Here is a 27547-nt window from a genome sequence, read left to right on the forward strand (position 1 = left end):
GACTCCCTAAGAGCCTGGACGCCCACGTGGGTCTGGTGGCTCAGGGTGGTACCTAGGAGTGCCTGGTCTTGAAGTGGGCATGAGGTCAAGGCTTGGGAATGTTGGGCGGCTTGGAGGGGCCCAGCGCGGGTGGCCCAACCTCCAGCCTCGCAACGGGGCCAGAAGACCGCCCACCAGCCCTCACCCACAAAGCCAGGCCCCAGAACAGTGAGTGGTGGGCAGAGGGCCCTCAAGGAGGCTTCTCGGCTGCGTCTGGGTGGCCCCGGGCCTGGAGAGCCAGCTGCGGCCCCCGGGGCGGTGGTCTGTGGACCCTGTGCCCTGGAGAGCTGCCCCTCCCAGCAGAGGTCATTGGGGGGCTGTGTTAGGGAGGGTAGAGGGTTGGGGTTTGGGGATGGCGGGTGGGAGTCCAGAGATGAGGAGAAGAATGGGGGAGAGCAGGCTCTGACCAAGAGATGAGGAGGTTGTGGGGGGAGGGGAGCCGCAGGTGGAGGGTCCCTGAGCGCCCTGGGGCTGGCTCTTGCTGTTGAGTGGTGGCCGCAGGCATGATTCCCACCGTGCCTTGTCAGTGCTGCTGCCTGGCATGCCTGGGGTCCGGTCCCTGGACTGGGGGGTCAGGGCTGGGGGGTGGTGGCCTGCTGTGCCCTGTGCCACCAGCTTGCCAGAGGTAGGGGATGGAGGGGGCCAGATAGCAGATGTTCATGCCATGCCCAAGGTCTGAGAGAGCAGCTCTGGCTTGTCTGTTCCATGGGCGAGCTTCCTGATGTCTGCACACCTGTTAGGGTCCCTACATGTCATCATGCACTTGGTGGCATCTGGGCATATCTGACAGGGTCTGCACCCCTGCAGTCTGCCACTGCGTGCCCCCCCCTCTGCCCATGCGCCTGGGAGCCAGGGCCAGCACCTGCACAGAGCTCCTGAGAGCCGAAGCTGGGGGTGGGACCCTGGTGGTTCCCCACCCAGATGGGACCCCACCTTCAAGCCTGCTGTGTGGAGGGGCAGACTGAGGCCTGGGAGGGTGGGGGGCAGGTCTGCGTCACCAGTCGCCGGCACAGCCTCCCTCCGGAGGCCTTTTCCTGTGGGGGGGAGGGCCCGCCAATGAGGGCCGGGCCTATCACGTGGGCCTGACAGCTGGGGAGGGGGTGGCCGGCGACAATGTGGGCCTGAGGCAGCCACTGTTGAGAGCCACAGCCTTGAGACCCCCAGCCTGCCAGACCCCAGCCCGCCCGTCTCAGGCCACCAGCCCGGGGCCCCACCATGTTCTCCAGGAAGAAGCGGGAGCTCATGAAAACCCCTTCCATCTCAAAAAAGAACCGGGCGGGAAGCCCCAGCCCACAGCCCTTGGGGGTGAGTGAGCCTCTCCGTGGACTATAGAGCGGGCGGGACCTTAGAGAAGCACCCAGGCGGCAGGGGCCCAGGGCCCGGCAGCTCCATGCTGGGCCGGCGGCGGGGGGCTCCCACCAGCTACAGCCCCTACCGGGCTGGACAGCACGGGCCACGCAGGACAGGCTGGGACCCTGGCGTTCAGCTCATGGTAGGAGCCCTTTGGGCTGCCCACCGCATCCCTCCGCCTCGTTCAGGGCTGGCTGTGGGGCCAAGGGAGGAGGTGGGAGGGGGCTGAGGAGGGGGCGGCCCTGGGTCTGGGACCACAGGGCGGTGGTCAGGGGGTCTGGGGCAGCGACGCGTTCTGAGGTGAGAGCTAGAGCGTGGCCATGGGGCCAAGGTTTCTAGGCCAGCTGGGCACGAAATAGGCACCTTGGGTGGAGGGCCTGGGGGGCATCTCTGGGGTCTGGCAGGCTACAAGGTTAGGGGCTATCTACAAAGCCTGGGGGCGTCTGTGGAACTTGGGGGTCCACAGGACTCTTAGGCATACAAGAATCGACAAAGGTGACTTCAGCAGGGACTCAGGGTGTCTGCGGCAGCCTGGAGGGGGCTACAGAGGCTGAGGACCCCCTCTGGGCTGCCCTACTCCACCAGGAAGTGGGGTGCCCCTCCCCCGCCCTCACAGGCCCCACCCCTGGCTGTGGTTTGGGCAGAGACCGTTGTTTGTGAAAGCTGGGGGAAGAGGATGTTGGGTAACAGGTGTGGGCGGGGCAGGGCACCAAATCTCGGCCCTCCGACCTCTGGCCTTTGATCCCCCATGGGGTCAGGCCAGAGACCCTCCAGAATCCCCACTTCATTTCTGGGGAAACTGAGGCAGTGCCTGGGCTGGAACCCCTGGTCACCAGCTTGCCCCACCCTCCCAGGAGCTGCCCAGGAAAGACGGGCCTGACACAGTGTCCCTTGGACCCAGCCTGGAGCCACCAAGTGCAGCTTCGAATGCCAAGGCCACGGGCACCCTCAAACGACCCACCAGCCTGAGCCGCCATGCCAGCGCCGCTGGCTTCCCGCTGTCCGGCGCCAGCTCCTGGACGCTGGGTCGGGGCCACCGCAGCCCACTGGCCGCAGCCAGCCCTGCCGAGCCTCCCATCGAGGGTCCCTGCCCTGATACTGGCGAGATCTCTCACCTGCTGGCCGACGTGGGCCGCTTTGCCAAGGCCCTTGAGAAGCTCAAGGAGTGTGTCCTGAGTGACGGTGAGCAGCCCCGGGGACACTGAGGCCTGGGTGGAAGGCGGAGCTGCACACAGATACCTCAGAGCCTGCGGGCTCCAGGCGGGGTGGAGGGAGGGAAAGAGGCAGTCTCAGAAGGCTTTGCATTGCCACCAGGGCCCTGAGGGATGCGTAGGAGTCTGGAGGCCACAGGCGGAGAAAGGCTTGGAGGCGGAGGGAGCATCCCCCCTGCACAGGCTCGGAAACCCAAAATGGGGATGCGTTCGGGGGAACAAGCTTTGGGGCGTCGCTGATGTAGGAAGTGCAGGACGCTGGAAGCGTCGAGAACGGCGGGGAGGGACCCCAACTCTTCTCCCGCGGGCCGCGGGTAGCCATAGAGAATGCTAGAGCAGAGGTGGGGCGGGTTGGAGCGACGGGGCCTGGCTGGAGAGGGCTCCTGGAGGGGTAGGGGCAGGACTGGCATGGGAGCCGCAGGCGTGAGCTGTCTGTTGGGGATGGCGGTTCCGTTTTCTCCTCCATGTGGCGCTGACAGCCCAGCTTCCTGCCGAGTTATTTTCATCTGCTTCCTGTTTGTCCCGGGCACCTCGTGGCTGCAGCCCGCTCCTCCCAGAAACCGCACTGCCGGGACCATGCCCCGTGCCGACCGGCTCCTGCTCCCCGCAGGACCCGCTCTGTGGATCTGCAAACTGAGGCCTCCGTGGGGCCCTGACCCCTGGCTCTCCTGGCTGAGGAGGGACCAGAGCTGGGGTTGGACTTTAGCCTCCTCATGGCCTCTCCAGAGGCCTGGCCCCTGCCGGGTGGGAAGTGGGAGCCCCCAGGGTTATCTGGTGGGGCGGGGGCCAGAGCGGCTTCCTGGGGAAACTGTCTAATCTCAGTTCCTTTCCGATATCCCTGCGCTTCCTTGGAGGCCAGGACTGGGCGGGGCTGAGCCGGAGGGCGAAGTGCGAAGTTCGGGGGGCTGGGACCACCCTGGCCCCTTCCACCCGCTTCGGGCAGCCTGGAGGAGAGGCTGTGGGCTGAGTGCCCCGCTTCCTCCCCAGGCTCAGGTGTCTCATCTGTGCAGCGGGGCCCCCGTGGGGCCTGTGGGGTGGCTGGCTGTGGCAGAGGATGTGGGCACACTGTGACGGTGCCAGAACCGGGAGCCCCCAGGTCAGGGACAGTGCAGGGCCCACCCACCCGGCTGGGAGCACCGGGGTTGGGGGGGCAGGGAAGGGGCGTGGCCCCGCCTTCCCTGGATCCTGCAGGAGCCTGAGGGGCTGGGGTGGAGCTCCCTCCGCCGCCCCCCCCACCCCGTTGGGGACCTTCAGTGGGGGTCGTGGGTGCTGAGAAAGGACAGCACCATCCATCAGCTACGGCGTGGGAGGGGACGTGGGTGTCAGGGCTGCCCTCCCAGCGGGCCGCCAGTCCTCCTGGGTCCCGGTCTGCAGTCCCCGCATTCCTGTGGTTTTGCTCCTACCAAGCAGGCCGTGTCTTGTGCACAGGGCTTTGCCTGCACACACCGCTTTTTTCTCATTAAGGCTGTCTACAGGGCAGGGAGGGGGCGGGCCGGCTCACTCGGGAGTGTGTAACTCCAGATCCCCGTGTCGTGAGCGACTGTTCGCGGAAGCTGTCTAAGGTCCCATTCCGAGACACAGATCTGACCCTGATGCTGTTTAACTCTAGCACCTTCTGTGGCTCCCCACTGCCCTCAAGACGAAGCTAAGCAGGGCCTTCCTGTCTGGGGTTCTCACGCCTTCGAAGCCGGCGTGCATGGAAAAGCTTCATCATTCTTGAGAAATGACTTCCCTTTTCTGTGCCTCAGTTTCCCCATCTGCAAAATGAGGGAGGAGTCGATAATGGCTGGAGGGCCGGACAGAACCTTGAGCGGCCCTGAGAGGCTGTGGCAGGAAAGTGGCCTAGGGGGCTGCATGGAGGAGGTGGGCACCAGGGTTGCGGCTGGAAGGTCAAGCAGGAGCTCGCTCTCTGGGAGGACATGAAGAGTGTCCTGAGCACAAGGGACTGCCTAAACCACGGTCTGGCCCTCGCGGACCTGGCCAGCAGCCCAGAGAGGCCCGGAGTGGGCTTTGGGCAGCTGCCCTCCCCACCTCTGCTTCAGTCTCCCCTCTGGGGTCAGAAGCTCTCGGGTGGCGGCAAGCAGGCTTTTCCGGGGGGCCAGGCGCTCCCCCCTGCTCACACCTGCTCTGCCCCACAGACCTCCTCGAGGCCCGCCGGCCCCTGGCCCACGAGTACCTGGGCGACGCCCTTCGTGTGATGCACCAGATCATTTCCAGGTACCCGCTGCTGAACACCGTGGAGTCGCTCACTGCTGCTGGCACCCTCATTGCCAAGATCAGAGGTCAGCCGGCCCCAGGAAGGGCAGGGAGGGCTCTGGGGGCACCTGGGAGGGCTTCCTGGAGGAAGGGACATTTGAAGTCTGTTTTGAAGGGTGCATGACAATTTGACAGGCACGGTTGCTCTTGTGCTGCCCCTGGGCTAAGGGCTCCCTTCAGTTAGTCGCAGGCAGGCAGGGCTGGGTGCGTCCCGGCCTGGGCCAACCCCTCTCATCCTTGTCTCTGCCCACCAGCCTTCCATTATGAGAGCAACCAGGAGTGCGACAAGCAGGAGTTTGAGAAGGCCCTGGAGACCATCGCTCTCTCCTTCAGTAACACGTGAGCGCCACGGGGCCTGTGGAGCGGGACTGGGTGTGCGGGGCCCGCTGGTCTCTGGGTGCTGACCCTGCCCTGCCCTGCAGCGTGTCTGAGTTCCTCATGGGGGAAGTGGACAGCAGCACTCTCCTGTCAGTGCCCCCTGGGGACCCCATCCAGGTGAGCAGGGGCGACCTGGATGCTGCATGGGGCCGGGCCCCATGGGGGGGCACTCCTGTGTCCTCCATCCAGGGTGTGGGGGGGCAGTGGCTGTCTCCTCTGTCCAGAGTCGGTGGGGGGCAGTGGCTGTCTCCTGCGGGGGGTGCGCGGGACAGAGCCCCGCCTGGGGCCGATGCACGTGTCTCTCCTGCGCAGACCATGGAGAACCTGTACAGCCCGGGCAGCGAGGGCGCCGCCCCCAGCGCGGACGACTGCGAAGCCGGTGAGCATCCTCCGAGCCGCGGATGGGCAGGCGCCCGCGGGTCGGACTGAGGGCGGGCGGGAGGGCTGGGGGCGCCGGGCTGCGCTCAGCGGGTCCCCCGCAGGCTGCCTGGCCCCGGAGGAGGTGGACATGCTGCTGCAGCGCTGCGAGGGGGGCGTGGACGCCGCGCTGCACTACGCCAAGAACATGGCCAAGTACATGAAGGACCTCATTGGCTACGTGGAGAAGAGGACCGCGCTGGGTAGGCGCGGCGGGCGGGCTCGGGTGGGGGCTGGCCCTGCGGCCCGCGCTCACTCCGCTTCCCCCGCAGAGATGGACTTCGCCAAAGGCGTGCAGAAGATCGTGCACAACTGCAGGCAAAGTTTCATGCAGCAGGTGGGGTCCCCCGGCCCGCGGGGGTGTCTCAGCGCCCCCCCCCGCCCCCGGGCGGCCAGAGGGGAAGCCGGGGAGGCGGGGCCCGGGAGGCTGCGTAGCCCCGCCCCCCGTGACCTCTGCCCTCCCCTCCCAGCCCCACATGCCGCTCCTGTCCATCTACTCCCTGGCCCTGGAGCAGGACCTGGAGTTCGGCCACAGCATGGTGCAGGCGGTGGGCACGCTGCAGAGCCAGACCCTCACGCAGGTGCACGGGCGGATGGTTGGGGGTGGGGAGGGTGGGGGTGTGGGGGTGGGGCTGCGCCAGTGCCATCCCCTGCTCACAGCCTGTCCCCGCAGCCCCTGAACCTGAGGCGGCTGGAGCACGAGAAGCGCAGGAAGGAGATCAAGGAGTCGTGGCACCGCGCCCAGAGGAAGCTGGTACGCCGGCGGGGGTGGGAGGGGCCTGGCGCTGTGGTCTCCTGCCTCCGCTGGAGGCTGACCCTAACCCTCAGATGCCAGGCCCGCCACCCGCGGCTGTGCGGGCAGGAGGGGGAAGGCTGGCATGTCCAGGGCGGGTGGGGCGGGCAGGGGACCGAGGTGCTCGCAAGTCTAGGGCAAGTCTCTTCCCCGTGGTTGTGTGAGACTTTTCCGGAGCTACTGGCATCTTCACTTGCTTCTGAGCTCTGCTGACAGGGCCCGCGGCTCCCACCCCCAGCTCCTTCCGGCGCTGCCAGCAAACGTGCCTCCCCTTCTGGGCTCTCCACAAGGGTTCACTCTCAGGCTCCGAGCCTTTTATGACACCCCCCCCACCAGCTGCGTCCTCGTCCCTGTCACCTGTCACGGCTGTACGGGCCGCTTGGCTTGTTTCACTAGGTCCCACTGTCGGGCTGTCTGGGCACTGCGGGGCTCTTGGCGTCCCAGGATGTAGTGCCAAGATCGCCGGGGCCCCTCTGGCGCCCCAGAGCGGGCGTCTGGGGGAGGGTGTGCGCAGGCGAGCCTGTCTTCCTCCCAGCCCTCTCTTCCTGTCCTTTGCTCACTTTGGACAAAGGCCCATTTCTTCTTGATTTGCCAGAGCTCTTGCCATATTAGAGGACTCAGCCCTCGCTGGTGTGAGCTACAGACCAACCCCACACACCTGGTTTACTGTTCTGACTTGGGATTTTACCTGCGGCCTGTTTTTCTGGGCAGAAGCCTATGAGTGTCAGCAGTTGTCTTTTCTCACGTGGTTCCTGGTTTCCGTGTTGCGCGTGTAAGAGCGCCCTCAGGACTTTGTACGGGTGCTGCTGGCGTTGGCGTGGCAGGCTCTGACGGTGTAGGCTGCGCAGTGTGGCCCCCAGAAGGCCCACGGGGTTTGTGACCGAGCGCTCTTCCTGCCAACCCTGAGGGTGCCTGGCTTCCTGCCCGGCCGGCCTCGCTGTTCTCCTGTGCACGAGGGGAAGTGAGAGACGGAAGCGCATCTGCAACTCTGGCGGGGGCGGGCGGGGGCCTCAGGGGTCGCGGAGCTCACGTCCCGGCTTTGGGGGCTGAAAGGTCCTCCCAGGGACCCGTTGCAGGTGTCCCCTCCGGTTCTCCTGCCGTCCGCTCTGGGGCAGGGCCTCGGTCTGTGAGGCCGCGCGGTGGGCTGTGTGCACGTGCGGGGGGCTCAGGGGACCGGTTAGGGAGGGGAGCCGGGGGACCGGGCCCAGCTGGAGGATGGCTCTGGACGGCGTCCTCGCCCCCACGCCCGCAGCAAGAGGCGGAGTCGAACCTGCGCAAGGCCAAGCAGGGCTACACACAGCGCTGCGAGGACCACGGCAAGGCCCACTTCCTGGCGGTCAAGGCCGAGGAGGAGCAGGCCGTCACGGGGCCCGGGGCTGCCGCCTCCAAGACCCTGGACAAGCGGCGGCGTCTGGAGGAGGAGGCTAAGAACAAGGTGAGCGCGGAAGGGCAGAGGGCAGCGGGGGGGCCGATCCCGCGGGTGCAGCTCCCGACAGGGGCAGGGGGCGTCCAAGGTCTAAACCCAGCTGAGCTCTGTGTGTGCGCCCCCCGGCCCCCATCCAGGCCGAGGAAGCCATGGCCACCTACCGGACGTGTGTGGCCGATGCCAAGACGCAGAAGCAGGAGCTGGAGGACACGAAGGTGACGGTGCTGCGGCAAATCCAGGAGGTCATCCGGCAGAGCGACCAGACCATCAAGTCGGTGCGCACCGTGTCCCGCGCTCCAGCCGGCGTTGGGGGGTCGGAGGCGCAGCCAGTGGGGCTCACACCGGCACCCCGTCGCCCGCAGGCCACCATCTCCTACTACCAGATGCTGCACATGCAGACGGCCTCACTGCCCGTGCACTTCCAGATGCTGTGCGAGAGCAGCAAGCTGTACGACCCGGGGCAGCAGTACGCCTCCTACGTGGGCCAGCTGCAGCGGGACGAGGAGCCCGACGTGCGCTACGACTTCGAGCCCCACGTCTCCTCCAACGCCTGGTACAGCTGCCTGCGTGAGCCTGGGGCCGCGGGGCTCCCCCCACACTGAGATGAGGCTGGGTGCGCTGACGCTCCCGGGATCCCCGTCCTGTCCCTCCAGGTCCCCGGTCATGCGCACCCGTAAGGGGAGCCTTGCCAGCGATGCCACAGGGGCAGAGGCCACCGGCAGCCCTGAGGAGGAAGGTGGACCCAGCAATGGCACACCTGCCAAGGAACACAGGGGTGAGGGCCCGGTGGGGGTAGGGGGTGGGCGTGGCCTCCCCAGGGCCCCTCAGTCCCCGCTGGACACCCCTCTTGCAGGTGGGCGTGGACACCAGGTGCACAAGTCGTGGCCCACCACCATGTCAGACTCAGAGGGCAGCCTGGACCCCAGCCCTGGCTCAGGTGAGGGGGCCTGGCTACCTGGAGGCTGGGGGTGGAGAGCTGTGACTGGCCTGGGCCTGGGGAGGGGGACTCATCATGCAGGCAGGGCCGTGAGCCAGCTCTGGGGAGGGTCCGGCTGACCCGTGCCCGGCCCCTGTGGGCTTGGGCTGTCTGACGCCCGTTTCCTGCTCAGGGGACTTTAAGAAGTTGGAGCGGATGTCATCTAGCGGCACCATGTCGTCCAGCGAGGAGCTGGTGGACCAGGAGGGCAGCGCAGGGCCGTCAGCCTTTGAGCAGGGTGAGGGGCCCCCGAGTGGGCGTCGTGGGGCGGGGCTTTGGACTCCGCGGCTGGGCCTGGCCCCAACCAGCCTTGCTGAGGCTGACCACCTGCCCTGACCCTCAGCTGACCTCAACGGTATGGCCCCCGAGCTGCCAGTGGCCATGCCCAGTGGGCCTTTCCGCAACGTGGGGCTGTCCAAGGCTGCCCGCACGCACCGTCTGCGAAAGCTGCGCACGCCGGCCAAGTGCAGGGAATGTAACAGCTACGTCTACTTCCAGGGGGCTGAGTGCGAGGAGGTGAGGCGCGGCACGGCCGGGCGTGCGTGCTCAGCCGGCTCCCTTCAGCTGGGAGCAAAGGGAGGCTTGCGGAGACCCAGAGGGCCCTGGCGGGGGCGGGCAAGAGTAAGCTGGCAGAGGTCAGCGCCAGGGCCAGGGCCTGGAGGTGGGAGCAGGCTGGCCCGTCGGAGGAGCCAGGCCGGGGCGGCAGGGGTGCGGCGCCCAGCCAAGAGGGGAGACAGGGTCAGGAGGGCTTTACAGCAGAGGCAGCGTGGGCTGGGTTGCTCACGGGGCGCCCCCGCGCAGTGCTGCCTCGCCTGCCACAAGAAGTGCCTGGACACGCTGGCCATCCAGTGCGGCCACAAGAAACTCCAGGGCCGCCTGCAGCTCTTTGGCCAGGACTTCTCGCAGGCGGCCCGCGGCGCGCCCGATGGCATCCCCTTCATCATCAAGAAGTGCGTCTGTGAGATCGAGCAGCGGGCGCTGCACACCAAGGTGACTGTGGGGGCGGCCGTGGGGGCTTCGTCCGGGCGGCGGGGGCGGGCGTGGCCCGGGCTGACGGCTGCCCCCACAGGGCATCTACCGTCTCAATGGGGTGAAGACGCGCGTGGAGAAGCTGTGCCAGGCGTTCGAGGCCGGCCAGGAGCTGGTGGAGCTGTCACAGGCCTCACCCCACGACATCAGCAATGTCCTCAAGCTCTACCTGCGGCAGGTGGGACTGGGGTGGGGCTGCAGCTCGGGCCAGCTGGGCAGGGGTGGGGCTGCGGGGCCGGGGCGCGGACCCCACCGATCCGTTTCCCCCGCAGCTGCCCGAACCTATCCTCTCCTTTCGCCTCTACCACGAGCTCGTGGGGCTGGCCAAGGACAATCTGAAGGCGGAGGCGGAGGCCAAGGTGGCGTCCCGGGGCCGGGCAGACCCTGCAGAGACTGAGGCCGCGGCCATAGCCATGGCGGGCCGGCTGCGGGAGCTCCTGCAGGACCTGCCCCCCGAGAACCGGGCCACACTGACGTACTTGCTGCGGCACCTGCGCAGGTGAGGGCCGGGGTCCAGGTCGGCAGGGCCTGGGGGAGCCCCAGCGGGCACTCACACCTGCTTCCGCACCCGCGGGACCCCTAGGATCGTGGCGGTGGAGCAGGACAACAAGATGACTCCGGGGAACCTGGGCATCGTGTTCGGACCCACACTGCTGCGGCCAAGGCCCACCGAGGCCACCGTGTCCCTGTCTTCCCTGGTCGACTACCCGCACCAGGCCCGCATCGTGGAGACCCTCATCACCCACTACAGCCTGATCTTTGAGGAGGAACCCGAGGAGGTGCCTGGGGGCCAGGTGAAGGTGGGGGTGGGCCCCAGGGCGCCCCCTCGGAGCAGGGGGGCTGGGACGGAGAGCCTTGGTTTCAGCAGGCTCGTCAGGAGGGGCCCCAGAGGCATCTTTTAAGCAAAGAACCGATGGAGGGAGAGCTCCACTGGGGGAAGCTTGACCACTAGTGCAAAAGCCCTGTGGCCGCACCTCCCCCACCCGGCTCTGGAGCCCGGCCGGTCCATCCATCTCTCTCTGCACTGTCTCTGGCACATCCTCGGGCTCAGGCTTACGAGCTGCCCCGCTGCACCCACCTGCCATGTCACCTGGCTGTGCCACCAGCTCTCTTCCACAGGCTCTGCGTGCATGGTTTCCCAGCTTCTCACTCTCGTGCGCTAGTCCCGGTGGAGGGTCCGCCATCCCTCTCCCGGGACTGTGGGGTTGCAGGGGCAGCAGGACACGCTGGTTTTGTCCACATGGGACCTCACTCTGCTGCCCCGGCAGGGCCAGGGCAGCCCGCGCGTGCATGGGACGCGGTGACGTCACGCACACCGCAGGGAGCACTGAGGAGCTGTAGGCTCTCCTGGTTCTTGGTTCACAAGAGCGAGAGCAGAGCTGGGGCCTGGCGGGCATCCCGGGCCCTCCCTGAGCCCCGTTCCGCCACCTGCAGGACGGCTCAGAGGCGGCACGGGCCGAGGCGGGGGTGCAGGCGCCCTACCCGGAGAGGAGTGCGGGGGCCACTGTCCCCCTGCAGGAGGCGGCGGATGGCGGCCCAGGTGAGTGGTGGCGACAGCCAGGTGGGCAGCCGGGCGACGAGGTGTCACGGGGCCACGTTGGGTGCCCAGAGGCCGCACGGCTGTGGGTTTGCATCCCATGAAGAGCTCGCCTGCCTGACGTGTACTTGAGGTGTGGCATAGTCACCAGCGGGGTAGTCACGGCAACAGCCCTGTGCCCAGAGACTGCCCTCTGGTGGCAGGCGGGCAGTCCCAGGCGGGGAGCGTGACAGCATGTCAGGCGCCGGTCCCCAGGGCCTTCTTGGTCACAACGTGTCCATCTGTCCTGTCTCTGCACCTCCCCGACCCCCCACCTTTCTTGACCTCCCAGAATCCAGGGTGGCCTCCAATGACTCTGATTCTGAGGTAGAGGAGGCCTCAGAGCTGCTGTCCCCAGCGGACAGGGGACACCGCCTCAGTTTCCAGGAGAAGCAGGGCAGCGAGGCCAGCGCGGAGGTGGCCCAGGGCAGCCGCAGCGGCAGTGAGGAGCAGCTGGGCCACAGGGAGGGCCTGACCCAGCAGCTTGCCGAGTTCAACGCCAACCAGTGCAACAACGTGGCTGAGGTCCCACTGCCTGACATGGGGCTCCGTGGGGGGCGTCTCGAGGCAGGCACGGGCCCGGGGTGGCAGCCAGAGTGTGTGTAGCTGGGGAGCCGGGCCGGCTGGGCTGGTGGCTGAGGAGGTCTCTGGGGACGTCTAGTCACCGTGAGGCTTCATGCTGCAAGCCCAATGCACTAAGGCCGCTGCTGGCTGCCTTTTCCAGAAGCTCCCAGGAGCACAGGGAGAGGCAGAGGCCTGCCCTGTGTTCACCTGTGTGCCGGGGCCGTGTGAAGAAGCCATGTGCACCCCCGCTGAGTGGCCCTGCCCTCGGAGCCGGCCACCCTGTGAGCCGCCAGGCCGCCGTGGAAGGCCACGCTGGGAGCCCGATGGCGGGGTCCAGGAGGCAGTGTCGGGCCCCACGGGGTGCAGGCATGTGTGACGTCCGTCCCGGGTCACGATGTAGGTTTTTCAAGTGCACACTTTGCTTAAAATAAAGTTTTAAATCTGAGCCCATCTTCTCTGGCGGCGGCGGGAAGGGGGACACAGAGGCCCGGGCCGTGTCTTTGGCTCCCCGCTGGAGAGGACTCTCAGGAAGAGAAATTCCACCAGAAAACAGCCCAGGTGGGCTGTGCACACACAGGCATCAGGTATGTGCTCCTGAGAAACTGCGGCCCAGGGCTGCTCGGGGGCCTCCCGGACGGCAGAAACGGTCCACTCAGGCTGTCCAGGCGGCGGCCGCCAGCTGGGTGTGGCCACGAAGCCCCGAAGCATGGCCGATGCCCGAGCACCCAAGCGTGAGCCTCATTCTCGCTGGCCAGTCTCAGAGCTGGGGCCGCCTTGCAGGGCAGCACAGCGGACCGCCGGCCGGCAGCCAGCGGGACCCTCCCCAATTCCTCTCACAGACCCCTTCAGCCCCGCTGGACGGACCTTGGAGGGTCAAGCACGGCTCCACAGCAGGAAGACCCAACCTTTCATCGGCTGCAAAAACCCAGATGGAATTCACACCCATCGGGACACAAGCAGCTGGGGAGAGGGGCCGGCCCGAACCCTGCAGCCCAGCCCTGGCTCAGACCAGCAGTGTCCGTGGCGGACAGGTCTCTCTGCGCAAGCTGGCCTGGCCCTCCCCGCCACAGCTGAGCAAGATCCGGGAAGGGAGGCCTCGGAGCCAGCAAACCGCGGCCCCACGCGGGCCAACAGCACACGGCCACGCCCACGCCTCGGTGCTGCCCGCGGCCCCTGCTGCCCAGAGCACAACGGGGACAGTCCGGCCCAGACCTGAAAACACCTATTCCTGTCCTTTCACAGAAAAAAATCAGCCGATCCAAGATACGTTTCACACTTGATCTTAGCCAAAAGGCCGAGAAGGGATCCGTCCGATACACGTTTTAAAACGGTCACAAGAATGAACCCGAAACTCTCCAACTGAGCAGCGCTCTGGCGGACGGCGGCGCGCCACGTACGCCCGTCTGCCAAGGCGTGCGCGTCCTGAGAAGCGCCCTGGAAGCCTGGCTGGGCGAGTCAGCCGAGGGCTCTGATGCTGTTTGCGGAGGGCCTGCTGATTTACTCCTTCGGGGCCGGCTTCAGGCCAGGCTTGGCCCAGGCTCACAGAATGTCACAGGGGCCTGGGGCTATGTGAATGGGCCCCCCCTGCTGCCATCCCCAACCCCGTACCCTAGGAGGGGCGCCCACGCCGGTGTCAGAGCAACCGCCCAGCTCACACCAGCGCTGGGGCCGTGGGACGGGATGTGCTCAGCAGCAGAGGCTGCGGTCCCCGCGCAGCAAAGGGACGTGTTCCCAGAGGAGAGCCCAGTGCTGCTGGAGGCGACAGAGGAGGCCGCGCACCAGACCGCCAGCCGCAAACCCTGCTGACCCGCGTGGTCCTTTCCGTGCCCACGGAGCGGCTCTGCACCCGCCGCACGGACGATGCAGACTCCCCCAACACGGTATCCCACGTGCCCGAGACTCCTCATGGCCCGACTTCCACAGTCAGCACGTCCTCACCCAGGGACAGACACAGCTTTACACGTTTATTTACAAACAAAACACAATTAAAACCCCGTAACACGGAAAAACTCCGATAACCAAATTTATTTTACTGTGGTTAAGACATCCAGGGCACTCGCCGTCTGAGCGCACAGCTCCACGGAGGGAGGCACTCACACCCCTGCCCTCCGTCTCCAGGACGTCCCATCCCCCCCCACAGAGACGGTCCTCAGGAAGCACGGACTTCCCACTCCTGCCCCAGCCCCGGCTCCCACCCCCTCCTCTGTCCGTGTGGACGGGACTCCTCTGCGGAGCTCCGGGGAGTGGGGACCTGCGGGACGGGGCCTTCTGGGTCTGGCCGCTCTCGCCGGGCCCCGTGTCGTCGGGTCCCTCCACATCGTAGCAAGGGTCAGGGTCCCTCCCTTCCTGAGGCTGGACCGTGTTCCCGCCTGGGGACGGGCCGCCTCTGGGGCCCTCCTGGGAGGGGGTCCTGTAGGTTCCATCCTTCTGGGTCTGGCTTACTCTGGTCGAGCTGACTTTGGAAGGCAGGACGTGTATTTGGGGGGATGGGAACAAGCTCTTCTAACACGTGGATGGATGGACCTGTGGGAGAGGACCCTGAAACCGCCCCATGCCAGTGCACACGCACAGGAGGCCCCACTGCCGTTCTAGAAAGTATCGAGACCCTGGTCTGTCTGGGGGAAAGCACATCCCCGTGCCACACAGGCCCGAGTCAACCCCAGAACTTAAGGCCACGTGTAAACTCACCAAACTTACAAACAGGTGTTTAAGCAACCGAAATCAAGGTCCCACCTCTGCCAAGCGTGTGAGAAGAGACACGTGCGCGTACCTGTGGCCTGTGCCGGGAGCGGATGGGACACGCAGCCCAACCCCGAGCAGGAAGCAGGTCGAGCAGACCTTCCTGCAGAGACGACACGTTCTCAGCACCAGAGAACAACTCATGGGGTCAGTCGTCAGGAGGGCATCACGCGTGCGGGGCGCCGGCAGCAAGCACAGGCAAGGCTGTGCGACTGTGACTTGGGGCCACCACGGCACCGAACAGCCCAGGGATTTCTGCACTGGGTAACCCGCTTCCGCACAAGCCAGCAAGTCCACACTAGACACACACCCAGAAAAAACGAACACACACGCCCAAGCAGAACTCGCATGCCGACGCTCACGGCAGCAGTATTCCTAAATCACGGCCCAAGACGCACAAGTCCAGGGTCCGCCGGAGGCTAAGTGGGTCACGGCATGTTTGCATTCGCAGCTGGACAGACGACATGTGACCCCGCGGATGGGAGCGTCCCCGGCCCCGAGCCGGAGCGAGGCCCCCACCTGCAGCCCCGGGGACAGAGCCCGAGCCCAGACACTCAGGGAGGGCGCCAGACACAGAAGGGCACGCAGGCTGAGTCCACGCGTGTGCCACGCCCAGACCAGGCTCCTCCGCGCACGGGACGGTGCTCGTGGGGGACGGGGACTGGCAGCTGACGGGGACAGACTGCTTCAGGGAGACGAGTTCTAAAACTGACGGCACCTGAAAGCCACCGAGGGGCGTCCTGCAACACGTCCACTGTGACACGTGAACCAGAGCTCGGTAAAGCCGGCCAAAAGACAGGAACAGCTGAGCTTCCAGCCAGACCAGGAAGGCCTCCTGCGTGGAATCGCTAATGCAGAGACCAGGGAACCTGACCACACACTTCCACGCAAGAAAACGCTGGAACAACGCAGAGAGCAAGCCCCCCGCTGCCCGCCCCCACTGCAGACTCCGGACAGGGACCCACCTGGACGTGGCCCCCATGGGGGGAGGGGCAGCAGGCCCCGAGGAACACGGGGACGGGCCCAGGGCCTCGAGCAAGGCCACTCAGCACACCTGTCACTCGCCTTGCTCCTCCAGACCAGCCAATTTATTTACTCCAGTACTTTCACTCTTACAAACACCCAGCACCAGAGCAGCTAACCCCCCCATGGCTCCGCGGACAGACGGCCAGGCCGCCCTGCTGGGGGCCGGCTGGACACTTGAGCCAGGACAGCGGCAGGTCACCGGCTGCTGCGGACCTCCCTGTGGCGTCCTGTCCCCTCTGGAGGCTCGCTCATGCGGGGTCCAGGGTGGGGCTCAGCACCCAGGCGGGGTCACCCCAGGGTCCGGAGAAGCAGCGGTGAGGTTCCTCGTGGTGGGGGGGCACAGCCCCATCTGTCTCCAGGCCACAGGGTGGGAGAGAGACGGGCGGACAACCACGTGTCAGGCCTGCTGTGCGAGGCGAGCCCGGCTGGGCAGGAAGCGGGGCTGCCTCCACGCCCCCCTCCCCAACAGGGAGGTGACAAAGACGACTGTGGGCTAAGGGAAGAGGAAAGCTGGGGCTCACTCCCGGACAGGCAGGCCCCGCGGGCCCACGGCGCATCTCACCGGCTCGCGGGGCGGCTACTGCACCAGCCGGTAGGTGATGTACCGGCCGGCGGTCTCGCTGGGCCGGATCACCTTCACCACCTGCGCACATGGAAGGCGGGAAGGTGGGGCTGCAGGGGGCCACACAGGGGCCCCGGGCTGGCGGGGAGCCGGCATGGCTGGATGCGCTGGCTCCGTCTAGAGGGGCCGAGCGCAGCACTGCTCACCTGCCCTCGCTTTATCCCGAAGTAGCGGGCCACCGGGTCTCCGGCCTGGATCCTGGGCAGCTGGTTCTCCCGGAGTTTACTGAGAAGCTTGGGTCAGGGAAAAAGCCAGGCTCCGCTGGCTGGAGCGGGGGGGGCTGGGGGGGGCGTGCAGGCGGGAGGGGAGAAGGACCCAGACGGGGGCCGAAAGGATACTACCGGGCCAGGAGCTCCGTCACCTCCTCCTTGGTCATGACGACATGCTCTGGGACCAGCTGCCAGGAGGAGAAACGGAGTCTCCGTGGGGCTGAGACCCCACTGTGCCTCCGCACAGCACAGGGGAGCACCGCGCGCCACGGGCTATTGCCTCGCCACAAACATCCACCCGGGGCGTTCGGGGATGTCCCGGAGGTCCCGACTGCTGTTCCCCAGCTCCCGACTCCACACGCAGACGGGGGACTAGAGCAGCTCAGGCAGACGGGCCGGGGGCACCATCTGGGGACCCCTGGGGCAGCAGATTCCAGCCCCCAGCTTCCTGACTCCTGGCAGGTTCCCGGGTGTGCTTCCCGCCTAGGGCCACACCCAGAGACCCTGCTCTACTCCCTCCTGCAGACCTTCGCCCGGACGCGGCCCCGTCACCCTCCCGCACCCTAGCGGGCCCCGTCTCTGCCCCCACCTCGTGCTCCGTGATGTTGATGAGCAGCTCCTGCTGCAGAAACTGCTCCAGGACGTACTTGGGGGCCATGTCCACCAGAGACTGCGAGACACGCAGAGCCTCACACACAGCCGAGGGCAAGACCACGCCACCCCACTTCCTCCCCAGAGGCTGACAGCGGGCGGCCGGCCAGAGGCGGTTCACTTGCACACCTCCGAAAAACGCCCCACGTCACGAATCCGGAAATCCCACCCATCAGCGGGGTTTCTCCAGGAGGAAGAGCCCACCCACTCCGACACATTTCCCGGGCCTCAGCCTGGCTTCACAGTGACATTTGACAAAATGCCGCCACGGCCGTCCCTGCGCTCACGGGACTGCGGGAACTCCGCACGGGGATGAGACTGCCTGCCAGCCCGCCATCCCACACCAGCACCCGCTCAGACCTGTCCACCCCCATGCAGGGACGCGGGCCCCTACACGGGTGGCCTCCCCATTCCAGCTTCTCTCCTCAGCGGGCGTTGGCCGGGACAACGCGGGGGCTGCTCTGGGAGGCCCGCATGGGACAGCTGCTCCTTCTCAGAGCCCAAGCTCCCGAGGCCAGCGGGGCCCTGGGAGGGGGACGTGAGGCGCACGGGCTCGGCCCTGGGGGAGGGAGACCAGGCACACACCCACCTGCTTGGCGGATGGGGTCATGCCCTGCTGCACCACGATGAGGGCCCGCGTGATGTTCTCCTCCTGCATCCGCTGGCAGTACACCTTGATGGTCTTGATTCCCACCTTAGGCTCCTCTGGGGACAGAACACGCGGCCGCCTGCACTGCAAGGACGCCTCTTCCGGGGGGCCTGCGTCCTAGCTCTGCCTCACCAAGGCGTCCCAGTGCAGCTCGGGAACAGGCTCTTCCCCCTGGGGCCTCAGTGTCCCCATGAGCCCAACGGGAACTGGGGTGCTGGTTCGCCCCATCTCCTGGGGAGCTGAAAGGTACCCCGCATCCCCCCACCTAAAGGGTCCTCTCTGGGACGAGGATCCAGAAACCCACTCAGTCCAGTGCCTCAGTGGTTCCAAGGCCTGCGAGATGCCCCCACGAAGCAGTTTGCCCGGTCTAGGCAGCATGGTGGCTGTGTGTTCAGGAGGGACGTGCAGTCAGCTGACCTAAGCGATGACAGTCCCGTCCCCGCAAGGCCAGACCCACTGGTCCCTCTGAGCCCAGGTCAGCTACTGGCTGCCATATGCGTGAGGCTCCCAGCCGGGCCTTCCCGTGCAGCCCATTGCCTCGGACCCTCACTCACCTGATGGGAAGCGTCAGGGGCTGAGTTGTGCCCCCCAAATCCCACCGTACTTGGGAACAAAATCTTTAAACAGACGGTTTTATCTAAACAAGGTCGTTAGAGTAGGGCTTAACTGGACAAGACCAGCGGCCTTCTAAGAGGACGTGAGGACACAGGGATGCAGAGGGACGACCGCACGAGGACACAGAGACGAAGGCCCATGTACCAGGGAGAGAGGACTCAGAAGGACCCAGCTCTGGGGACACCCTGGTCTCAGACGTCCCGCCTCCAGCAGGGACGGGGATGAGTGGGACATCAAAGCCGCCGGCCCAAGGAGCTTTGCCGTGACAGGGCAGGTGGACTAACAGCAGGGAACCCAGTCCCGGCCTGGGGCCTGTCTGAACACGACGTCCACCCCGTCCAACTCCAGGGAGGGCCCTGCCCCCAGGCCGATTGTGAGGAGTCTGAGACCGCTCCACGGGGAGGCACCTGACTAGGCACCAAGGCTTCCAGGAAATACGCCTCACACACAGGGGCCCCTTTGTAAAAGCACCGGCTGGGTCCGTCCTGCAAACGTTTTCAATCCCCTTAATGCCAGGCGGGCACCGGGCCCCCAGGTGCTCCCTACACAACACGGCCTCCAGCCTCTGCGGGCTTTACAGTCAGACTGCCTCGCTGCAGCAGGGGCCACAACAGGAGCACAGGGGTCCTGGGACAGCCCATGGTGGGCTCTTCGCTTGACCCAGGGCTTAGAGGGGCTCCTGGAAAGGGAGGCTTCTGCACTGGGGTCTCCAGGGATGACAGATGGACACTGAGCAGACACACCAAGCAGAAAAGAGTGTGCTGAGGGCAGAACCCTGCAGCAGCACGGGAAGGAGCTGCAGGGAACGGGAAGCACAGAGAGTGGCAGCGGGCTGTCGGGTGGGGTCAGAGGATACAGGTGAGTCTGGGGGCCCACGGGGGAGGCCTGCGATGATCCTGCTGGACAGAGAAAACCATCAAGAGAGAAACAACAGGGAACTGAAAAAGCGCTCAAACAAGTCAGAACTCAGTGGTGTTGTCCACAGCGGGGAGGAGCAGCTTCCTTCCGACTGGCACAGAAAAGGGTCACCCAGACGTGGGGTCACCCAGCAGATAGCTGCCATGAGCTGACCCTTGAGAAGACCCTTGGATGGCTCTACTAGAGCTGCGACCCTGAGGAGACACACAGCCACCCAGGACCAGCAAGGGCCTCACCTGGGAAGAACACGAACATCTGGTCAGTGGGGTCGTCGTTGTGGGCCACCAGCACCGTGAGGTCTGTGCGCCGTGGCCGCCCCTCACTCGGCTTGTCCCCAAACTGGGCCTTGAACTCTTCCAGGGTCTGGTCCAGCTCATCCTGGGTCACCAGGTAGCCACGGTCATGGCACAGCTGCAGAAAGAACTAGCCAGTGAGCTCAGGGCAGAGGAGGGATGGCGGAGGAGCTCGGATCAGAGGAGGCCGCTGCAGGAATGACACGGGTTTTGGGGGCCTGATGCAACAGGTGCAAGCAAAGGTCAGAGAGAAAGGGGTAAGTGGGGACAAAGACCAGGACGCACCCCAAGAGAGCTCCTGCACAGAGCCAGCCGCCACGCACAATCCGTCATCTCATACTGAGCCTCGGGGACAGGCTGGGACCGAGAAACAGGGGCAGAGCTGTGGCCCGGGGGGCTGGGGCACATGGAGGCAGCCAGGCCGGAGGGACACTGCCGGGCAGCCCAGGGTGGACTCTGGCTGGGAACCCGGACACAGGCCGGGCAGTGCTCAGAAGTCAGGGCTCCGTGGGCGGGCAGACAGAAGAGGACCCAGACGGAGAAACGCGGGGCCAGAGCGGCCGGTCAGCCCCGCGCCCACTCCCCTTCCCCCAGGAGACCCCGGCCTGATTCTGGGCGCAGGGCCCCCAAGGCGCGCTCAGCCGCAGGCACAGCTGTCCCGGCGCCCCTTCCAGAGCCGCGGCGCAGAGCGGAAAGGAGCCAGGGCGGGCGGCGGCCCGGGCTTCGCCCCGCAGGGCTTCGAAGCCCCCTCCCACGGGCGGCCGGACCGCGTGGCGCGCGGCGGGTGTCCTGGTTAGCGCGAGTCCCTCGGAGCTGGCAACCTAGGCCGACAAGCAGCCCTCCCCGGACGGCAGGTCGGGCCCGCTGACCCGCAGGACGCCTCCCACGGGCCCGGCCCCGGCCCCGGGGCTCCGCGTCAGGCACGCGCAGGAGCGTCAAAGCCCCCCGGGAGCACCGCCGAGCGGAAGAACGGGTCGGCCGCCCCCTCTCTCCCGCCCGCCCGCGACCCTCCCCGGGGCCGGTCGCAAGCCCGCGGGGTCCCCACCCCGACCCCTCCACTCCGGCCGCCCCGCCGAGCCGCCGCGTGCCCGGCCCACCCTCACCGCCTTAGCCACGCGGGCGCACCTGCATGATGGTCTTGCGGATCTTCCACAGCCGGTAGGTCTCCTCCTCGTCGTCCATAGCCACCACCGCTCTCAGTCAACGCGCCTGCGCCTGCGCCTGCGCCCGCGGCAGGACCCGCACGGACTGCGCCTGCGCCAAACCCCGCCCCCGCCCCACGCAGGGCTGTCGACGGCGAACGCCTGACTCCAGAGACCTTCGAGAACGGCAGCCCTGAGGGCAGCCCGGGCCTTCCGCGAGCGCCGGTTGGCCGCGCGCGAGCCGAGCGCATGGAAGGGCCCATTCGCGCCTCCGCAGTTCTCGCGTGGCCTGGGCCGCGGGGCCTCTCGGGAGTTGTGGTTTCCGCTCAGCGCCCGTCTTGGGACGGAATTTAGACTCGGGAGAGGCCGAGGCGAGGCAAGGTGCGGGCGGCGAAACCGAGGCCCGGGCGGGATCCGCGGCCTGCCCGCCTCCCTCCCAGAGACGGCCGGGCGACCTCGCAGGCCCTCCATAAATCTGCAACCAACTGCTATGGGCCACGTCCAACTGAATGCCCCTGAGCCTCAGTTTCCCCTTCTGTATAGTGGAAACAAAGTGTCCCCGTTTCAGAGGCTTAGCTGAGAATCTAAAGGACAGAGCCTGGCACAGCCCTCGGGCTCAGGAAGTGCTCCCACCTCCGTCTCCTCCCCGTCCTATCCCCTGAGACCCGGCAGACCTCTGCCTGCATATCCCACAGCCCCAGCCCCGACTGCGCATCCGCCTTTCTCCCCGCTCAGCGCTCGCCCCACCGGAGGCCGTCAGGAACTTCTCATTCAGCGATGCATTCCCAGAGACGGTGAACTAAACAGGCCAAGGCCCCCTTCCATTCCGAGAAGACCCAACAGAAACCGCGAGCAAAACAATAACGTTTAGAACATGATAGTGCAATGGAAGACGGGAGCTGAGCCAGATGGGAGATTCCCAGTTTCCAACTGGGAAGGCAGGGAAGGCGAGCAGCAAGAGAGATTCCAGCAAAAGGCCAAAGGACAGGGAGGAGGCTATGGGAATGTCTGAAGAAAGGTGTATCGGCCAGAGGGTAGTGTGTGCAAAGGCCCTGAGATTGCACTTTGCCTGGTGTGTTGGCAGTGAGGAGGCCCAGTGGGGGAGGGGGGAGAAAGGAGGTTAGAGGGTGTAGTGGGGCAAACCCTGGGAGGCCTTGTTGATAGGGTTGAGAAGTTTGGGTTTTCTTTTTCAACCACTGTCAACATTTCACCAGAGAAACTAGGGAGGGGAAAAGGGAGGGCCACTTGGCCACAGATGGGGGCTCCAACTGGGGTAGGGGTGAGCAGTGGGCAGGTTCCTGGTGTTCGGAAGGTGGACCCCACGGGATCTGCAGATGGACAGGGTGTGGAGAAGAGACAGATGGAGAGGGAGGAGGATCAGAGCTGCTGGAATCAGGACAGACCAGGGAGAAACAGGTGTGGACGGCAGATAAGGGGCTCCGGAGGGGGCCTGGGTGGCTCAGTTGGTTGGGTTTCTACCTCTTGATTTAGGCCAGAGTCATGGTCTCAGGACCATGGGACTGAGTCCTGGGTTGAGCTCCAGGCTCAGCGGGGAGTCTACTTGGGATTTTCTCTTTCCCCCTCTCTCTGCCCCTCCCCCCACGCATTCATGCACTCTCCCTAATACGTGATTTTTTTTTATTTTTTTAAAGATTTTATTTATTTGACAGACAGAGATCACAAGCAGGCGGAGAGGCAGGCAGAGAGAGAGAGGAAGGGAAGCAGGCTCCCTGCTGAGCAGAGAGCCCGATGTGGGGCTCGATCCCAGGACCCAGGGATCATGACCCTAGCCAAAGGCAGAGGCTTTAACCCACTGAGCCACCCAGGCGCCCCAATACATGATTTTTTTTAAAAAAGAAAAGAATGGGGCTCCAAGAGCGCCTGGCTGGCTTAATCAACAGAGCATGAGTTCCCACCCCACACTGGGTATAGAGATTACTTTAAAAATAAATTAAAACTGGAAAAAGGGCGTCTGGGAGGCTCAGATGGTTAAGTGTCTGTCTTAGGCTCAGGTCATGATCCCAGGGGCTGGGACTGAGTCCCGCATCGGGTTTCCTGCTCAGTGGGGAGCCTCCTTCTTCCTCTGCCTCTCCCCCTGCTTGTGATCTCGCTCTGTCAAATAAACAAAATCTTAAAAAAAAAAAAAAATGAAAGAGAGAAAGAGTTTCCTGTCAACCCAAGGAGAAATGTGGAGGAGACAGCACGATGAGTCTGAGATCCGGGGCAAGGTCCAAAGGGAGACAAGACACGTGGGAGTCACTGGAGACTGGAGTCTGCACGGGGCCACCAAACAGATCCGAACCCTTGCCAGATTCAGAGGCCAAGAGCAGGGAGGACGCGGATCCCGAAGCAGTGGCCGATGGTGGCCATGGGAACCAAGGCCCATTACTTAACCTTTTTTGTGCCTAAATGCCTCCCTTCCCCCTACCTTGTGGGACAGGGACAAGAGCAGCACCCACTTCCCAGGGAGCCTGGCTAATGACTGTGGCACCAGCTGCCAGCAGTGTTACGTGAACGCTTCTAAGTGGAATAAAGACCAGCAAGAGGTTGCCAGGTGCCCTCCGGTGGGGTGGAGAAGCTGTCTGGAGGATGGGGGAGGGGTCAACATGACCACCAAACGGGGAGTCTGAGCCGACCTGCAGATCAGGTGGGGTGTTATCCAAGCAGACATGACTGGCGACCCTGGGGCAGGGTAGGATTTGTGGGAGGAAAGGAGTTAAAGATGTGGACATAGATGCCAAGGAGAGAGGGGACTGAAGGTGGAGAGGGGGAGGGCTAGGAACAAATTTTAAGATGGGAGATACGGCACCTGTCTAGGTTCTTGGAATGATGGGCAAATCTGAGTAAGAGGACCAGGCAGGATTGTTGGAACCTGGATCCCAGGGGGAGGCTGGGCCCAAGGAGGGCTGGCCTGGATGGTCCCCCAAGAGGGCCCAGGTATGTGTGGCAAGTGGAGACAGCAACGGGGCTGTGGACATTAGGGGGAGAGAGGAGAAAGGCCTCATGAGAGCAAGTGGGCCCCGGGACCCCAGAGAACCCGGCCAGGCCCGAGCATAGTTCCAGTGGCCACCCATCCCGTCGTTCCAGGGAGGCTGGAAGTGGGCGTCTGGGGCGGGGGGAGTAGGAAGCCCTGGCGGGAGGGTTGTGCAAGACAAGGAATGGGGAAGCGGACCCTGGAATGTATTTCCCCATTCCGCTGCCTTCACCCGCCAACTTGGCCGGCACTTGGGCAGGCCTGGGTGGGAGGCAGAGAAGGGGGTGTCACTGGCTTCAAGTGAACCAAACCCAGAGAGTCCGCGCCCGCGGCCTCTGCAGCCATGGGTCAAAGTGCACTCTCGGCGGGGCGTGGGGCAGGAGGGCCCGCTGAGGAATTCCCTGACTCGGTTCCCAAGAGCGGGCGGGTCTGTTTATGGCACAGCCCTGGCCAGACGCCAGAACCTGGGGAGAAAACAACAAGTCAGAAGCGCAGAGGTTGAGCCCTGCCGCTCTGTGCGCCCACGGTCGTGCACCGTGGGGCGCAGGCACCTCCCTCCGGCGTATGTCTGTCCGCCCGTCCGCGCGCGCCCGCCCCGCGCAAACCTGCGCGTCCTCGCGGCCGCCGGGCCCGCTAACGGTCACCTGGTGAGTGGCCCCCGGCTCACGTGCCCCTTCTAACGGCGGGCGCTTGCCGCTGGGCGGCCGCCGGCCTTCTCGGGGCCACGGGCCGAGCGAGGCGCTCCCGCGGCGACACCGGAGTCCGACCCCGCGTGACTTTATTAAGTTTTTAAGGAAAGCCTCCAGTGTCCAAAGAGCTGGAGCGGTTTTTCTGCGAGCCCGAGCCCCCCCACCTCGGGCTTCCAGTAATATCTCCAGCTGTCAGGCATCCCGTGGCCGCTGCGGCCAACCACCCGGATAACCGTCTCAAACACACCGACGCGCCCCCCGCGTGGACCCCACCGCCCCCACGCCGGCGAGCATGCGCAGTCGCCCACGGCCGCGGAGCCGCAGCCCGGCCCCAGCCCCGACCCCGCCCGCCCCTCCTCCCCGGCCTCCCATTGGCTTTCATCACCACGGATCCGCCCTGCCCGCGCGTCCGACCAATGAGAGCCCTGATGGGCGTGGCCCAGGGCGGGGAGGCGGGGCCGGCAGGCGCGCGTCCATTGGTGGGCTCGGCGAGGGGAGGAGCCGCTGCCTCCGGCGCCCCGCCGCCGCGATGAACCTCAGCCGCCTGTGCCGCTTGGTGAAGCCGGCGCTGTTGTGCGGGACTCTGGCCGCATCCGGTCTGGCCAGCACCATGGTGAGCGCGGCGCCGGCGGAGGGCCGAGGGGCCGTTGGGCGGACTCGCGGGGCCGCGGCGGGCTCGGGCAGGGGCCGTTCGGGATCAGGGCTTGGGCGGCCGGGACCCCCGTTGGGCGCCTGCGGGGCGCGCGAGGCCGGCGGCGTCGAGGCCGCGAGGGGGTTAGGGGCCGGGCGCCCTCGGCTGCTGGCGTCCTCGGCCGGGGCCCGGCGAGCGGAGGGCGCCCGGTGGGCTGGAAGACCCGGGTCACGCGCCGCGGGGCGACCCGCTCCTCCCCCACCCGGCGCGGCCTCGGGGCCTGCTTGGTGGCGTCACAGACGGGCGGCCGGGCGCCCTGGCTACCGGCCTTTTTGTGCCCCGGCGCGGGCCTCTGGGCACAGGCGCGGCCGGGCATGGGCCGCGCGGCCGCCAGGTCCCCGGGTCGCCGCGGGCAGCGCCGCCGGTTGCCGGGCAGGCGGCGGCAGCAGCGACGGCAGCGCCGAGTCCCCCGGCGGCGGAAGGCTAGGGCTGGCGGACGCAGGAGGGCGCGCCCCCGGCGGGAGGAGTCGCGTCTGGAGAGCCCGGGGCAGGCGGAGCTCGAGACCTGGGATAGCGGCTGTAGTGTGGAGTGCCCAGAGCCGGTGCGCGCGGGTCCCCCACCCCGGCCGCCAGGCACCTGGCGCGGGCCCAAGCCCTCTCTGGGCCCCAGCGGCTTCTCTCCAGTGTGCGCTGCTGCGCAGAGGGCGTGCGCCCTTGCGGAGGAGTCGTCCTCGGTTTTTCCTTGCCCTGGGGCCTGGGTTTTCTCGGCGCGCATCCACCTGGGAGCCCTTCCTCCGGGCACCCCAGGCCGGCGAGTGGGCCAGGTGGCAGGGGGCTCTGGGCTGTGCGCCCCGAGGTCCCCGCGCCGCTCATGCGCCTTCCTTGCCTTGCAGTGCGCGTCCCGAGACGACTGGCGCTGTGCTCAGTCTATGCACGAGTTCTCCGCCAAGGACATCGACGGACGCACGGTTAACCTGGACAAGTACCGGTGGGTCCCTGAGTGCCCCGTGGGAGAGGCGGGGGAAAGGCTGGCAGCGCCAAGCTGGCCTGACTGCCCCCTCTCGCCTCCAGGGGCTTCGTGTGCATCGTCACCAACGTGGCCTCGCAATGAGGCAAAACAGACGTAAACTATACTCAGCTTGTCGACCTGCACGCCCGATACGCTGAGTGCGGTTTACGGATCCTGGCCTTCCCTTGCAACCAGTTCGGGAGGCAGGTGCGTGGCTGGCGCCAGCCCCGTGTCCCGGTGTGCGGGAGGGGGCCGGCGGGAGCACGGGCTGCTCCTCGCTCACCCCCACGGCCCTGCTCGCCACAGGAGCCAGGGAGTAACGCGGACATCAAAGAGTTCGCTGCCGGCTATAACGTCAAGTTCGATATGTTCAGCAAGATCTGTGTGAACGGGGACGACGCTCACCCGCTGTGGAAGTGGATGAAAGTCCAGCCTAAGGGGCGGGGCATGCTGGGAAAGTGAGTGGGAGGCTGGGGGAGGGGAGAAGAGCCTCGGGGCTGGGGTGGGGGTGCCTGGCGGGCCTGTCGCATTTGCCACCGGAATCCTCATGACTTCCTGTTGCTTCCCTAGTGCCATCAAATGGAATTTCACCAAGGTAAGAGGCTGGGAGGTGGGGGTGGGAGGCCAGGACCGCGTCCAGGGCCAGCTCTTGTCCCCAGGGCCCCTGTCTACTCAGCTGCAGCTCAGGGCCCTGGCCCCAGCGCGGCGGCAGGTGGGGGGCTGCTTACTTGCCCCCAGCGCCCCTGGCAGCAGCACCCCCCCACCGCCCCGCCCCGGCTGCTGCCCGGGAGTGACACAGCCTCTCTGGGCAGTTCCTCATTGACAAGAACGGCTGTGTGGTGAAGCGGTATGGTCCCATGGAAGAGCCTCTGGTAGGTGCCTTTCTGCTGAGCCCGGTGGGGGTGGGGGCCAAGGGAGAGGCCACTCCTGACTCCTCTTTGCCCCCGCAGGTAATTGAGAAAGACTTGCCGTGCTACCTCTAGCTCCACAAGTATGCGCCCCCCCACAGCCCTGCCCCTCGGAGCCTTCCACCCGGCACCCATGACGGTCTGCCTGAAAACCAGCCCGCTGGTGGGGCAGACCCGAGAACCCGGCGTGCACCCTTCGCCGGAGGAAGGTTCCTCGGCCCGGCTCGAGGCTTGGCGCCCCCCAACCCCCCTGGTTATCTTGTGGGAATAAAACATCCACATTGGCTTGCTGTGTGCTCCTGCCTCCCTGCAGGGGGTGAAGGGTGGGAGGGGAGCCTTTTCCCCGGGCCCCTTCTGGTTCAGGGGCAAGTCCTGGCCTCAGAGTTCCTGGGCACTGTGGGCTCTGCGGACTGCCCGGTGCTAATCTGAGCGGCCCGCCCACCGAGCGAGCGCCGGC

At 66.1% G+C, this 27547-nt stretch overlaps 3 protein-coding genes across 6 annotated transcripts; 2 read left to right on the forward strand and 1 right to left on the reverse strand.

Annotated features, from left to right (window-relative positions):
- Positions 1-1099: 1099 nt before the first annotated feature.
- On the forward strand, positions 1100-12290 carry ARHGAP45 (Rho GTPase activating protein 45). Of its 3 annotated transcripts, none has more exons than XM_032846974.1 (22): positions 1100-1344; positions 2244-2571; positions 4739-4882; positions 5111-5195; positions 5279-5351; positions 5547-5613; positions 5717-5854; positions 5924-5988; positions 6122-6232; positions 6325-6405; positions 7697-7879; positions 8008-8145; positions 8233-8423; positions 8524-8807; positions 8980-9084; positions 9190-9362; positions 9648-9836; positions 9916-10053; positions 10148-10374; positions 10459-10675; positions 11310-11415; positions 11744-12057. In XM_032846974.1, the coding sequence occupies exons 1-22, from the start codon at positions 1255-1257 to the stop codon at positions 12055-12057; spliced, it is 3447 nt and encodes a 1148-aa protein (XP_032702865.1). In that variant the 5' UTR covers positions 1100-1254. The 3 variants fall into 3 exon arrangements, with proteins under 3 accessions (XP_032702865.1, XP_032702864.1, XP_032702866.1); XM_032846973.1 differs by lacking the exon at positions 1100-1344 and adding an exon at positions 1401-1531 and having other exon boundaries at positions 11744-12290; XM_032846975.1 differs by lacking the exons at positions 1100-1344; positions 11310-11415 and adding an exon at positions 1404-1531 and having other exon boundaries at positions 8524-8645; positions 8724-8807; positions 10459-10654; positions 11744-11876.
- A 3976-nt stretch (positions 12291-16266) lies between these two features.
- On the reverse strand, positions 16267-20963 carry POLR2E (RNA polymerase II subunit E). The gene is made up of 7 exons (XM_032847070.1): positions 20863-20963; positions 19681-19855; positions 17852-17967; positions 17201-17281; positions 16741-16799; positions 16549-16627; positions 16267-16423 (listed from the first exon to the last, which is right to left on the reverse strand). The coding sequence occupies exons 1-7, from the start codon at positions 20917-20919 to the stop codon at positions 16358-16360; spliced, it is 633 nt and encodes a 210-aa protein (XP_032702961.1). The 5' UTR covers positions 20920-20963; the 3' UTR covers positions 16267-16357.
- A 4069-nt stretch (positions 20964-25032) lies between these two features.
- GPX4 (glutathione peroxidase 4) lies at positions 25033-27376 on the forward strand. Of its 2 annotated transcripts, none has more exons than XM_032847063.1 (7): positions 25033-25155; positions 26067-26161; positions 26245-26389; positions 26489-26640; positions 26753-26777; positions 26995-27054; positions 27133-27376. In XM_032847063.1, exons 1-7 carry the CDS (start codon positions 25072-25074, stop codon positions 27163-27165), a joined length of 594 nt encoding a protein of 197 aa, XP_032702954.1. In that variant the 5' UTR covers positions 25033-25071; the 3' UTR covers positions 27166-27376. The 2 variants fall into 2 exon arrangements, with proteins under 2 accessions (XP_032702954.1, XP_032702955.1); XM_032847064.1 differs by lacking the exon at positions 25033-25155 and adding an exon at positions 25533-25775.
- Positions 27377-27547: the final 171 nt, after the last annotated feature.

This window comes from Lontra canadensis, unplaced genomic scaffold (assembly GCF_010015895.1).
Source record: "Lontra canadensis isolate GAN:19392208 unplaced genomic scaffold, GSC_riverotter_1.0 scaffold184, whole genome shotgun sequence".
NCBI lineage: Eukaryota > Metazoa > Chordata > Mammalia > Carnivora > Mustelidae > Lontra > Lontra canadensis.

What these genes read in the sequence shown, in the direction of transcription:
- ARHGAP45 (XM_032846973.1), top strand. Translation starts at nt 1,430, where the DNA reads ATGCTGGGCCGGCGGCGGGGGGCTCCCACCAGCTACAGCCCCTACCGG. An exon ending in CCCCTGGGGACCCCATCCAG is followed by an intron (nt 5,352 to 5,546) that starts GTGAGCAGGGGC and finishes TCTCCTGCGCAG; the next exon opens with ACCATGGAGAACCTGTACAG. An exon ending in GGCGGCGGATGGCGGCCCAG is followed by an intron (nt 11,416 to 11,743) that starts GTGAGTGGTGGC and finishes TTGACCTCCCAG; the next exon opens with AATCCAGGGTGGCCTCCAAT.
- POLR2E (XM_032847070.1), bottom strand. Translation starts at nt 20,919, where the DNA reads ATGGACGACGAGGAGGAGACCTACCGGCTGTGGAAGATCCGCAAGACC. An exon ending in GATGTTCGTGTTCTTCCCAG is followed by an intron (nt 17,968 to 19,680) that starts GTGAGGCCCTTG and finishes TTCTGTCCCCAG; the next exon opens with AGGAGCCTAAGGTGGGAATC. An exon ending in TCAACATCACGGAGCACGAG is followed by an intron (nt 16,800 to 17,200) that starts GTGGGGGCAGAG and finishes TCCTCCTGGCAG; the next exon opens with CTGGTCCCAGAGCATGTCGT.